We start from the raw sequence: 13,850 nt of genomic DNA, 5'->3' as shown, positions 1-13,850 counted from the left end.
ATGAGAGAAAAACATGACCGGCAAGAAACAAAATCACTTGAAAAAGAACATTTGAATGTCATTTTTCATTTTTGAAGAAGGACTCGACCACCATTCATATGAATGAAGAGGGTTTCGATCCGAAAGATTTTTTTTTTGATGAATTGATGAAAAACATTTGCTTTATTTTGCATTTCCTTTTGCTTGAGTCAGTCATCTTACTTGTAATCATCAAACTGGTCTTTATTTTCAAGATTTTTTGAAATCTGAGTAACGTCATACATCTGAGGTCTAATGCTAGATATGATTATATGTTTGACCTCTTCTTTCTTGACATCAGTGCACACATGCTTGAATTTATTGGCAAAAGGATGATATTGAAGAGAATGAGAGTCATTTGGAATAGTTTGGAAGACTGGGACCAACACATGGGTACTTCAATCCTCAAAGGAGACGTAATATGTGAGTGTCAAGATGAAACACAGTATATCAAAAACTTTGCCCCGGTTTTGTGTTTAGGAAAATGAGCTGGGGTTTGGATCCATGAAAATTAGAGTGACACAAAATCAAGTGAGACTTGCAAAGTTGTCCCAGTCATGGGATTATGGATTGATGAAATTTTGTGAGACTTATAAAGCTGCCCCAGTTTTCTTTTTTTTTTCTTTTTTATCGTGGTATGGGTTGATGAAAAAAATCGTGTGAGGTTCACAAAGTTGCCCCAGTTTTTCTTTGGCAAGGGGTTCCATTTGGAAGAGGTATTGGACATGAAAAGGATCAGCTAAAAGGATGGCCCCAAATTAGTTTGATTTTTCTTTTGCATGCTTCTGATTAGATGCCAGGGTGATCCCCTCTTCCCGAGACATTACTTTTTTCTTCTTCTTTTTTTCTCTTCTTTTTTTTTTACGACACATTGAAAATCATTTCCCCTTATCGCAAAGTTAAGCTTTATGAAAATTCGAGCAATCGTTATTCAATCTGCGTGGACTTTATTAAGCTTGTAACGTGGCCAAGGGCTAAAAGGTATTAGAAGAAAAGGGTATAAAGGCCCAAATGAATGTTCTTTGGTTATATATTTTGGAAACAAGGGTTGTCATCTAGGCATTGCATCAACTATATGACTTTTGAGCACTTTCGCTTTTTCTCGAACTTTGATTTTCATTCTCTTTGCTCATCATCACTTTGTGATTTTTTGTTCTTTTTGTTTGTCTGTTTGTTTTTTCTTTCTCTTTTTTTTTTCTCTTCTTGATGAATTCTCTTCATTTGACAATTGAGTGCTCTTATTTGCGACATGAGTTGACTCCTAGTTGATGACAACCCTTGCTTGGGGATGATTTTGAAAAAGAATTTATTTTTAGCTCAAATGGGGTGACAATGGATATATTTTTGCTTTTAGGTAAAAACAAGAAGGCCACACATCATTTTGAACTCTGATTGCCTTATTTTCAAAAGATTAATTTTGCGACTGAATGACCTCAACATGAGTCGTTTTTTTTTGTTCTTCTTTTCTTGCTTTTTCCTTTCTAGACTACCCTTTCGGGTTTTCAATCTAGTGGACTTATTCTCTTTTTGAAAGTTTTTTTTTTTATTTTGTATATGTTTTTTTGCCTTATATTTTTTTGTTTTGTCTCAACGGATTCGGGGATCACCCTACTAGCGCAAACGAGAAAAAATTTTGGCCAAGCCAATCTGCCCCAGTGAAAAGGTTTACTTTGTTATTGAGGGCAGCGATGATGTTTGTTGAGGGGAAATCCTTTATTTTAGAAAAGTGAAGGGTGGAGGTTTTCAAGCAGCATGTGCACAAACGTCTTGAGAGAAANTTCCTTGTCCCTCTTGAACTCATCACACATTTGCTTCATAACACGCTCTGATATCTCAGCTATTTCATATTCCCAATCTTTCAAGGCTAGCTCAGTTTTGGCTGCCACCAGTTCTCTCCTTTGTTTTAATAACAACTCTTCACATGCTTCATAGTTTTCCACACTATCCTGCTTGAGATTAGCATAGTCATGCTGCAAATTCTGAAGATTACTGGCCAACTTGATATTTTCTAGTTTCATCTGCTCTAATTCGGCCTTTAACAGTTGCACCGCCTCACCTTCAGCCTTATGAAACTGTTTCTCATAATCCAGGTTAGGAGAAACTAACTTGAAAGGTAACTTCACTATCCTAACCCTCTCTGCAATCCAAAAGTCANAAGGAATTCCCTCATCAACAGTCCATGGTCTTGGGTTCCTTTCTGCACGAACAACGCTGCCCCAAGCATTTCTAATTTGATGAAGCGTTTCAGCAAAGGTTCCTTCTTTATAATATATCTGCAATGTAGCAAGAGATGCAGGTGTAGGTGCTCCTCTCAAAGGATACCCGAATTGCCTTTGTGCTAACACAGGATTGTAGTTAATGCAACACCTGATACCCATGAGGGGAACATTAGGGTACCTCCCGCAATAATATATGATTTGCGATCTTTGCTGCCAAGGGACATTCCATCTAATTTGCTCCACATTTAGACTTGCACAGAGCTGGGCCCATTCATTTGCCCCTTTCGTATTTGGTTTACACTGCAGTAGCTCATCCACGGGACATGTGGCATTCAATGTGCTTTCCTTCACCCGAGAGACGAACCATACATACAACACTAGCAGACAACACAAAAGTTTCCCCCCCTTTAGCTCGTAACATTGACTAAGGGTCCCATAAACTTCGGCTAGGACAGCGGTGACTGGATTCTCAGAGCGATCTTTGTATCCCACAAATGCATTTATGGCAGCGCTGTCGACGAAGTTCTCGATGTTAGGAAAAAGCATGACACCATAGAGGATAAGAGCCAATACATCCATAAATGTTTCCCACTTTTCCTTTTCCGCCAAACGATGCAAGTATTGCTCTAGGTATCCCTGAGGAAGGCCTCTCGCTTCGCCCTTGACTGTGAACTCACCTTCCAACTGCATAGGGTGTAATTTCATGATTCTTGCTAGCTACAACACAGGGATATACTNCCCCAGGTAGTTGTATGGAGTTCTTCCCTCAAGAGGTATACCTAATATTTGTTTGAATTCTTCCACTGTTGGCACTAATTGGAAATCCTGAAAAGTGAAACATCTCAGTGGTGAGTCATAGTACTGGTCTAAGGTGGTAATTGCTGATGTTTGAACTTCCACCTCTATCAGGCTCAACAAATTCCCATACTCCCGCCTGAATGCATCCTTTTGGGTAGTATTCATTTTCTCCACCAGTTCTCTCAAACCAACCTTGTTACTTTCCTCTGCTTCGATGTCTATCCTTCCCTTCAAAATGCCTGAACTTGAACCCCACTTGACTTCAGAACTCATGTTAATTTCCATTTTATCTCGAAGGTTTAGTCACAAATTTATAATTTCCTGACTAGAACCAATGACAAGACCATAAAGCGCATGAGAAAGAGGAAGAAAGAAAGGAAAAAACAAAAAAAATGGTAACATGTACAAGGTGCTTGATTTTATTAAGCAAAAATGAGGGTTATAAGACTGCACACATCTCCCTTTGTGCCCTAGTGAAGGTTCAACATTTTAGATTTAGGGTCAAGTATATGCAATCTCACGAGGATAGTTCCCTGAGCCTAAGGATCAAAGGTCACTAGAACTATGGCCCCCTTCAAAGCATCTCCACAACAGTCGAGTAATCAACTAGATGAGGAGACACAAGTGAAGAGAACAGACTCTAGCTGGAGTTCTCACGATAGCCAAACAGGAAGAATATCCCAAGTGGCACCGCTACACAACCTCTCTATTTCTAAGCTACACTCAGACCCGGGTATAGGGCCTCACTCAATAATTATGCATAATGTGTGTGTGTGTGGAGGGAGAATGCAATGCATACCCAAACCCTCACCTGCAAAACAACCAGAAGATTCCCAGGCAGATATAACATGTATTCTACCGTAGGGTTCACTAAGCACAATCAAACAATTCACATACAATTATTTCAAATATCAAACATAGATAAAGAAAATGGGAAGAAAAACATAAAGAAAAACCACATCGAATTCGCGCATCTAATTAAATGGCTTAACTCTCTAGCTAGTCCCCAGTGGAGTCGCCATCTGTCGCAACCGGAAAAAATCGCGACGGGACGACGATCCAAAAAGGAAAACGAGTTTTGGAAAAGAGTTTTTGAGTCGTCACCATAGTTTATTCTGGAAAACTATGGAAAAACCATAAAATGATATGGCACGGTCCACGAAAACCGAAGATGGGGTTCGGGATTCGGTTATGTGTAGGGAAGGTGTTAGCACCCCCACAACGCCTACCCGAAGGCAGTACCTTTAATTAAATACGCGAAATAAGATGTGGTTTGCAAAATGTTTAGCTATCCCAAAGACAACAATATAAAGAAACAAAAATATTTTTTTGGTTTTTTGGGCCCGACAAGGATTGACCTTGCTCCTACGTATTCTCAGTCAGACTAAGAAATCAGGGTTACGTAGTTCTTTAAATCGTTTGGGTGATTGTTTGAAAACATGATGTTTTATATTTTTTGTTGATTTTTTTTGAAAGAAGAAGAAAAAGGTTTTCGACACAAGGCTGACGCGGATGGTCGCACGTGTGCTTAAACCTCTTAAAATATTTTTGCATTTTTTGAAAGAAGGAGGAAAAGGTTTTAACACAAGGCTGACGCGACTGGTCGCACGTGTGCTTAAACCTTTTAAAATATTTTTGTTATTTTTGAAAGAAGGAGGAAAAGGGTTTTAACACAAGGCTGACGCGAATGGTCGCACGCGTGCTTAAACCGTTTTAAAATATTTTGTTATTTTTTGAAAGAAGGGCGAAAAGGTTTTAACACAAGGCTGACGCGAATGGTCGCACATGTGCTTAAACCCTTTTAAAATATTTTTGTATTTTTCGAAAGAAGGAGGAAAAGGTTTTAACACAAGGCTGACGCGAATGGTCGCACGTGTGCTTAAACCTTTTAAAATATTTTTGTATTTTTTGAAAGAAGGAGGAAAAGGTTTTAACACAAGGCTGACGCGAATGGTCGCACGTGTGCTTAAACCTTTTAAAATATTTTTTGTATTTTTTGAAAGAAGGAAAGGTCTTAGCGCGAGGACAATGCGTGCGATCACACACGTGCTTAAACCTTTTAAAATATATTTTAAAATATTTATATATTAAATAATGTAGGTAGATTTTTAAAACAGAAAAGAGAAAGAGAAAAGAAAAAAAAGAAAAAGAAAAGTAAAGATAAAAAAAAAATAATAATAATAAAATAAAACAAAATAAAATAACATAAACAAGATAAAAAAATAAGATAAGATAAAATGACATAATAAAAAGATAAGAAACAGAATGGACAAATGGAAAGCATAAAAGCAATTCAAAATTTAAAAGGGTCCAAAATGTTAATGGAGGGGTAAAAACCTAAAAAGTGTGACTGCATAGAGTAAACAGAACCATGGTTGCCTATGGGCTCGAGGCCCAGCTAAGAAAAGGAAAAGAAAGAGGAAAGGGGGGGGGGTGCCAGGATAAGAAACAAGGGTGCTAAAACTCTTTGTTAGAGTTTTCAGAAGTGTTAATGGGCTTAAGGCCCAACAAAAACGCAGCAGCATGTGAATGAAAGTTGGGGGTGTGAACGTGAGAAAATGGGGTGCGAATTAGAAAGGAGTTTTTTTCCTTGTGTTGCCTGACGCTGGCCCAGGGCCCTCTTTCTGCTTTCTAACCTAGAGTTCCTTAGGGGTTGTGCTTCCTGCATCTCATTTCAATACTTTCACTCAAAGCCAAGAGACCCAGGGTCTCTTCTCCGAGCAAGCAAACCAGGTCTGCATCCCCTGCGCGTGCCGCTGGCTCCTCGGACCAGCCACCATGTCGGCCTTCCCGCTCCGACCAAGGCGTCGTCGGCGGCCAAACGTTGCCGGAGCTGCCGCCAGCCGTGACGCAAAATCCCTCTTTTCCTTTCCTCACGCGAGAACAGGGGAGTGTCGTATTTCTCTCCTTCAACTGACCACCACCGAGATCCTCCGCCGTCGCGAGCCGCCGTCACAACAACCCTTCGTCGGACCACCACCGCGAGCAACCACCGTGTCTTCGGAAGCCAATGCGGACTCCAGCCGCACAGCCACGACCATCACCTCGTGAATTCCCCCTATTCTCACATTACACTTTGTTTTATCACACACTCATTCTACATTGAAGTTGGAATCTCACGGTTTTTTCATGTTTTTAACTTCAAGATGTTGTTTTCTTCCTTAAATAAAACTTGATTTGTCTCCTGGATTTGTTCCGACGTTGACAGGGAAAGGAGGAATCAGAGGAGCTTAAGTAGATTTGATTTGTTGGTTCTGTTTGGTACAGGGGAAAGATGGTTTCCGATTGAGGGTAGCTACAGCGCATACTGCTGCCTAGATGGAGGGGAAACTGTCGATTGCTAGATGCGCAAAAACCACTTCTATTCTTTTTGTCTTTTGCATAAGAGCTGATACGAAAATGTATCAGTTTTTGCTTCTGTTTGCATTTTGTTATGTGTTTTCTGGGTGGAAGGAAATGGACATTGAAGTCACGTTGGGTGTATTTTGATTAACAGATGAAGTCACAGAAGAAGCAAACGACTATGTACTGATCAAACATCCCTCATGCATATCCAGACAACATTATTCATTCATACCCAACATCATTCATTCATATCTAGACTCATAACAGAGGGCATGCATTCACATAAGGCAAAACCAAGAGCTTAAACAAGGAAACTTACCTTCGCAGCTTCAAAAGAACTCTTCCTTTTGGGTTCTAGTTCCCTCTGTCTTCTTGACTGGAATTTTCCTTTGCTTTCCAATGGTCTTGCCGACGTAAGAAGGTTGAATGGGAGGTTCAAGGATGGCAACCAAAATGAAGGCAATTGGTTCCCTCTTATCTCCGTGAGGTCTCTCTCCTAAGCCATGATGATCTGTGTCAAAGGTGAGTCCTCAATACTCTGTGGCTGTGATGGTGATTATGGCCTCTGAGATGGTGAATACGACTGTGATAATGGGTATTGGAGGTGGATGATTCACGCTGTTGGAGCCACCCTGGTTGGGTGTTGGAGGTTTTTTCTTTTTATCTGTGAATCGAGGAAGTTGCTTCCAAGTTCTCTGTTTCGTCCCTTTTTCTGCTATGAGATTTCTTCAAAGTCAAAGGCGTGTCTGTCCAATGGTTGCTCCCTGCAACCCAGCCACCTTCTCTGCTCTCATGTTCTCATGGACAGAGACGATCTTTCCGCTTTTGGTAGTAAGCCAAAGATAGTGTAGGTCTGTCTCTATTGCGTCCATGGCCGAGCAAAATATTTGCACCCAAAAGGAGACATCGTGCAAAAACGAGAAGAATAGCAAAGTTGACCTTTGTGATTTTACTTTTTCATTTTTCATTTTTTTTGTCAGCAGTACAGTGGAAATAATTATATAAAAATATCCTTTTTTTTGAACTTAAAATATAAAAACGAATTAAAAGGAAACAACAAAATAAATAAAATATGAAAGCAAAATACAATAAAGTAAACCGAAAGAAGAAAGAAAATAAAAATGAAATAACATTTGAAAATTTATATGAACATTATCTTTGTCTTTTTTTTTTTAATTTTATTATTTTTTATTAACTCTAAATATTTTTTAACTATCCAGACGAAATTGGGTATTGACACAACTAAAAATGTTAATAACAAGAATATATAACAATTTAAAATATCTTATAAAATAATTTTTATCTTTTAAAAGATTGAAAATATATTCTTTTCAAACTAAAAAATCCAAATAACGTATTTTTTATCCAAAATATATTTTCATCAAATACAGATAAAATAATGACATTGTTAACCATATCATAAAATCAGAGTTAAGACAGTATACTTCTTATTTTAAAATATTTTTCATATTTTTATTTTAGGGTTAAATATGTTTTTAGTCCTGTATTTTTGGGTGATTTTGGTTTTAATCCGGTATAATTTAGTTCTTCAACTTTAGAAAATTCTGGTTTTAGTCCTTTTTACCAGAGTTTTCTAGAGTTGAAGGACTAAATTGTACTTTAATTTGAAAATGGACTAAAACCAAAATCGCCCCAGAATATAGGGACTAAAAACATATTTAACCCTTTATTTTATTATCTTTATGATTGAAGAAGTAGGTTTTAAAACCCATAAAAAAAATAATATCCTTACTAAAAAAATATTTTTCCAATAAAAATATCATTTTGAATTTAATTTAATTTTAAATTTTCAATTATGGAGAAGATCTTGTTCTCAAATTTGATAGAGAGATCTTAAATAAAAATAATATAATTAAGAAAAAAAAATGCAGAGAGTCATCCATAAAAAGAAGTAAATGGACTTTAAAAAAGAAAACCTTCTTTAATTCTCCTATTACTACAAATCATGAATAAAATAGATCAATACATTAACTAAACTATAGTCAATAGAAATTTTAAATTGATAATCTGAAATATCTTAATAGAATATAATAGTGAATGAAGTAAATCTGCGCTCATATATTCACTCTTCCAGATAATTAAAAATTTAATCGAAATATATAAATTTAAGGATTTTTTTTAAAGTTCATTATATATATATATATATATATATATATATATATATATATATATATATATATATATATATATATATGGATGTATTGTATACAACAAAATCTTCTCTCCTCAATATTTCCACTTTTAAGTTATTTTTTATTTAAGATCTTGTTTAATCCTGATAAGTTTTAAGAATAAGATATTGTTCAAAATTATTTTTTGAGTTTTAAATCTTATGTTTTCAAACATAAAGATTTTATTTAAGATATATATGTCAACTTTTTCCTTAATTCTCTAATTTCTAGTTGACATATAATTTATTTTATTTGAAGAAGATTATATTCGCTTCGACTTTTGTATAAATTTAATTAAAAACAAACTAATCTTTCTAAAAATATATTTTTTATAAAGTTTAATTAAATACAAACTAAAACATATTTTAGTAAAAATATTTTATTGAGTTTTAGATCTTAACTTTTTTTAAATATAAATAAAAAAATATATCTCAAGATAAATGTTCTTTCAAAAAGATATCTTAAATGATAATTATCAAACTTACAAACCTATAAAATTATTTTTATGAATTTCAAATATTATATTTACTAAATCTAGAAAATAAATAAAATTAATTTCAACTTTTAAGATAAAAAGATTAAAAGAAAATCTTTAGAAAAGATATTTTGAATGGTTAGATAATTTAATATATCTTTATTTATCAATCTTATAAACCTATAAATACATGTGTAACCATTGTTTATTCACCCTCAAATATCTTTGCAAAATTTGAAGTTAATTGTTTTTCTCTCAGTTCTAAGCTCTTCTCCTTATGGCTTTTACTGCAAACACAATCTTCTTGTTCACATTGCTTGTTGTCATTGCTGTTCCTACCACTTCACAGTCATGCAACTTATACAGGTTTTTAAATAATATATTTTATCATGGCAATAACCATTTTTCTTTTAGTGATGCATATGTTTAGGGTGAAAAGTATAATCTTTAAATCTTAGACTCATTATCGATCTAAGTTTATTATTAGATTAGCTATTAGCATTTGATATGACATTCCTAATATAGGTATTTCATATGTTTGTCATTTGTTGAATCTTGTATTATCGTTTATATGCTTATATTAATTGTTTTTTATGTATGTATATTAATGTATATATACGTGATATGTGATTATCACTTAATTGTAAAATTATTTTAATTTAGTTAAATTAAAGTATTTTATGTTGTATTGCAATTCCGTCTAATTCAATAGATATATTAATGGTTTTGAGAATAATTCTTATGAATGACTTCCATTCAAAAGATAATAGTTTTCTTGACAATTATAGTTGTCATTATTGTCCTTACCACTTCACATTGTTGTAATTTATATTGGGTTTGAAAAAAATCATCATTTATTATTATGTGAATCAAAATTTTCTTTTTTCCTTTTTTGTTACTGTTATTTTTTTCCTATATTTGGTTGAAACGTATGTTTTTAAAATGTATAACTACATTATCTTTTTCAAATTATGAATTTAAATTCACCATTATTCAAAACACTATCTTTTTCTTGTTGACATTTTAAGTAGTTATCATTGTCTCTAACATCTCACAATCATGCAACTCATACAGATTTCCAAAGAACATCAACTATGAAGCTTGTGAGGATCTTCCTGTTCTTGAATCCTCGTTACATTGGAATTATCACCCTACGTCAGGTGTAGTTAATGTTGCATTTAACAAGGCCAACGCAAAGAATTCAACTTGGGTTGCATGGGCCATCAATCCTACCTCAAAGGGCATGTTGGGTTCGCAATCATTCATCGCAGTTCATAAATCAAATGGCAAGATCAGAGCATACACATCTCCAATAAACAGTTATGCGACAATGCTACAAGAGGGTAATCTCAGTTTTTCAGTTTATAGCTTTTCTGCTTCATACACAAATGGTCGCGTCATCATCTTTGCAAGTTTTCAACTTCCATCCAACAAGACTGTGGTGAACCATGCATGGCAAGAGGGTGTGGTTTCTGATGATGGCACCCTCAGATCTCACTCTTTCTCACCCTCTAATCTTCAATCCTATGGAACCATTGACTTCATATCTGGCAAGGTTTCTAAAGCCACTAAAGATATGAAGTCACGAACCATGTTGAGAAACGTAAGAAATAATTTTTATTTTCATATTTATCCATTTTAAGTTGAAGTGTATTCTGAGCTTATGAATTATGCAGGTTCACGGAATTTTGAATGCTGTGAGTTGGGGAATAATGATGCCTATTGGAGTGATGATGGGTCGTTACTTGAAGGTGTTTGATGGTTTGGGAGAGACTTGGTTTCGCTTGCATAAAGCATGCCAATCACTAGCCTTCTTCATCGCCATTGCTGGGTTTGTAACTGGTCTGTATATTGGAATTCACTATGGGGTTCATCATGCTCCTCATCGATGCATTGGAATCACTTTAGTGTGTCTTGCATCTGCACAAGTTTTTGTTGCTATGTTTTTTAGGCCCAAGAAAACTCATAAGTACAGAATATTTTGGGAAATTTTTCATTACATAGTTGGTTACGCAACTATTGTCTTGGCCATAGTGAATGTGTTAAAAGGTTTTGACATTTTGAATGATCACAATGGGTGGAAGAAGAAGTATTTGGGCATAATCATATCACTGGCTGCTATTGCTGTCATTTTGGAGGTCATAACATGGGTTTGGGTTTGCAAGAAGAAGAGAACCAAGAACTCTCAAAACCACGTTACCATTGGTCAACAACAAACATAGACTATATATATCATTGTTTACTTTTCATGTCTTTTTTTTTTTTCTTAAAACTTCATTATACTGTAAAATATTATTTCTTTCATTAATGAATTTTTCAAGTTATTAAATCTAGTCATTTTCCACGGTTTTAGGGTTTTATTCTTGTATTGGATTCTCTAAGAATTATGATAAGAATTAAATCACTTTTTTACTATTTTATTTTTTTAATTACCATTTCTTATCCTTTGTAATAATATATCTAACTTTTTTTTTTGAGTTTCACTAAATGCTACATAGTAGTAATTACAAAATAAACATATCACATGTTTTTATTTTTTTTATTTTTTTTATATGAATATGGTTATCTGTTGATAGATTGATAAGGATCTCTTTATAAAGCATAAAGTTGTACGCATTCAATTATAGCAACATTAATAAAATGATTTTGTGTATTTAAGAAATATTCTACTTCATTCAACTAAGCATTTTAGGTTATAAAAAAATAAATCATGTTCTCGGTTGATTTATCTTTATTAATTGATTTATTTTTTACTCATTTATATATTTTTTTTACTCATTTTAATTATCATTGTCATTGTCTTCCTTTTTTTTTTACTTATCTAAATAATGTCATCCTATTTTCCTTTTTTTATTGGCAATACTTTTTTTCCTATGAATTCGAATCATTTTCGATATTTATGTAAAATTTCATACGTTAACTTGAAATTAATTTATAACTAGTAATTAAGTAAATAATATGATATAATATTGTATATATATGAGTGATTTTTATGATGAATTGATTTTGATCTAGAGTCCATACAAGATGATACACAAGCTAATTTCAAGTCATATGTATGCTATTTTACTTTTTTTTCTCATTATGACTGTATTTGTGAAAACATATTTTTTTTGAGTTAGGTAAGAAAATTAAAAGAATAAATGAAAAATGATAAATATAAAAACAAACAATTTTATTCTTCATTTATTTTAATTAATTTTTATCTAAAAGTTTAGAGATTTTCGTTTTATCCTTATTTTCAAGATGGTATACACCTTTATATTGTTTTACCATTAACGTAAATAAATAAATAAATGTATATATATATATATATATATATATATATATATATATATATATATATATAATTTTCGAGTATCTCTCGATAATAAAAGTGATGATAAATTGAAGTTTTTAACCACTAAATTTTAAACTAAATTTTAAATATCTCTAATTTTGTGATCAAATATATCATATGTGATTAATCTGCATTTGAATATAACCTAACCCAACTTACCACAAAAAATGAATAAAAAATTAATTTTTAACTGGTTTTAATGAATTTTACAAAATCTTAAAAATAAACTAGTTGGAAGCAGAGTGGAAAAAATGTATAATGAAACAGAAATAAAAGAAAAAGAAATTAGGGAAGAAGAGAAACCTTTGAGAAGGAATGGAGGCTTACTAAATTTTTGGCATGACATGTTTTCTTGAATTTAATGATGTATTTGTGTAAGGGATAAAGTAGAAGTATAAAGATACTTAGACAAATATTTTTTTTTAATATTTTTAATGTCATTTTGTTATTGTTAGTATTTATTATTATTATTAGTATTATTATTGATTGTAAATTAATTTTGGACGAAACGATATAAATAATTTTAAAATATTATAAAAATATATTATTATAGTATCATTATCCAAAGTGAAACATGCTTCTCCGATTGGAGTTAGGTGGATTTTAATCGGATAAAGCCCAGAAGGAATTGGCAAATTCTTTTTAAGGATTTGGTGTTTTGGTTTTTTAGGTTTTGGTATTAAAGAAGTTGCGGCTTATAAGTTTTGGTATTAAGTGTTAAACCATTTTTTTTAAAATAAAAAAAAAATAATAAATACATGTTCTTGGAATAAAACTTTGATTTTAACTAAAGGTTTAAACCCTTAAATCGTCTTTATTTTTGGAGCGTTTTTCCAATTTCATCCCTTTTTTATTAAAATTTTCAATTGAATCCTTATGTGTGTTAATTTCTATGAATTTAAAACTTTCTGTTAAATTTTCTTAACGCCGTGAAACTTTGCTGAATCAAAAGGTTGATGTGTAATTTGTTTAAAATGTGGCATCAGAAATTTGAATACGTGGTTTCTCAAAAAATGCCAGCTCCCTCTTCTTTCCCTCTTCTTTTCCCTTTTCCTTTGCAAGTCTTTTTCTTTTCTTTCAGTGTGTCTTAATTTGGAAAAACTGAAAAAGTTTGAAGCTTTTGAGTTGTGTTTTACATGATTTTTTGTGATGGGTTTGGTTTGGTGGATCTGAATGAAGAAATTTCATGCACTGCATTTGTTACATTGAAAAAAATAAAGTCAACTTGGTCATGTGCAGGCACAAGTTTCAAACTTTTCCAATAGAACAACGGTGGCGGGTCAAGCAGCAAGAAGGGTTTTCCAGATTCTGTTCTACTTGTATTTTTTCTTGGTTAACCCTCATTGGACTAACCCTTTATTCAATCCTCATTGGACTCCTTTACCTGGTGGCTGGGATTGAAATCCCTAAATCCCTGTCACTGTTTCTGAACATAAGAGCCATTGAAGAACCCTAAATCCCTC

General features: G+C 33.3%; 3 protein-coding genes across 3 annotated transcripts; 2 read left to right on the top strand and 1 right to left on the bottom strand.

The window, feature by feature from the left end:
• Positions 1-1,736: 1,736 nt before the first annotated feature.
• Positions 1,737-2,942, bottom strand: LOC106779174. The gene has a single exon (XM_014667235.1). It carries the CDS (start codon positions 2,940-2,942, stop codon positions 1,737-1,739), a length of 1,206 nt encoding a protein of 401 aa, XP_014522721.1.
• A 2,377-nt stretch (positions 2,943-5,319) lies between these two features.
• Positions 5,320-7,387, top strand: LOC106779178. The gene is made up of 2 exons (XM_014667240.2): positions 5,320-6,082; positions 6,244-7,387. Exons 1-2 carry the CDS (start codon positions 5,814-5,816, stop codon positions 6,377-6,379), a joined length of 405 nt encoding a protein of 134 aa, XP_014522726.1. The 5' UTR covers positions 5,320-5,813; the 3' UTR covers positions 6,380-7,387.
• Positions 7,388-10,638: 3,251 nt separating this feature from the next.
• LOC106779173 (cytochrome b561 and DOMON domain-containing protein At5g47530-like) lies at positions 10,639-11,269 on the top strand. The gene is made up of 2 exons (XM_022776474.1): positions 10,639-10,650; positions 10,724-11,269. The coding sequence occupies exons 1-2, from the start codon at positions 10,639-10,641 to the stop codon at positions 11,267-11,269; spliced, it is 558 nt and encodes a 185-aa protein (XP_022632195.1).
• The last annotated feature ends 2,581 nt before the right edge of the window (positions 11,270-13,850 follow it).

Source organism: Vigna radiata, unplaced genomic scaffold, assembly GCF_000741045.1.
Source record: "Vigna radiata var. radiata cultivar VC1973A unplaced genomic scaffold, Vradiata_ver6 scaffold_352, whole genome shotgun sequence".
Lineage (NCBI taxonomy): Eukaryota > Viridiplantae > Streptophyta > Magnoliopsida > Fabales > Fabaceae > Vigna > Vigna radiata.
This window is presented reverse-complemented; position numbering and strand designations above follow the sequence as displayed.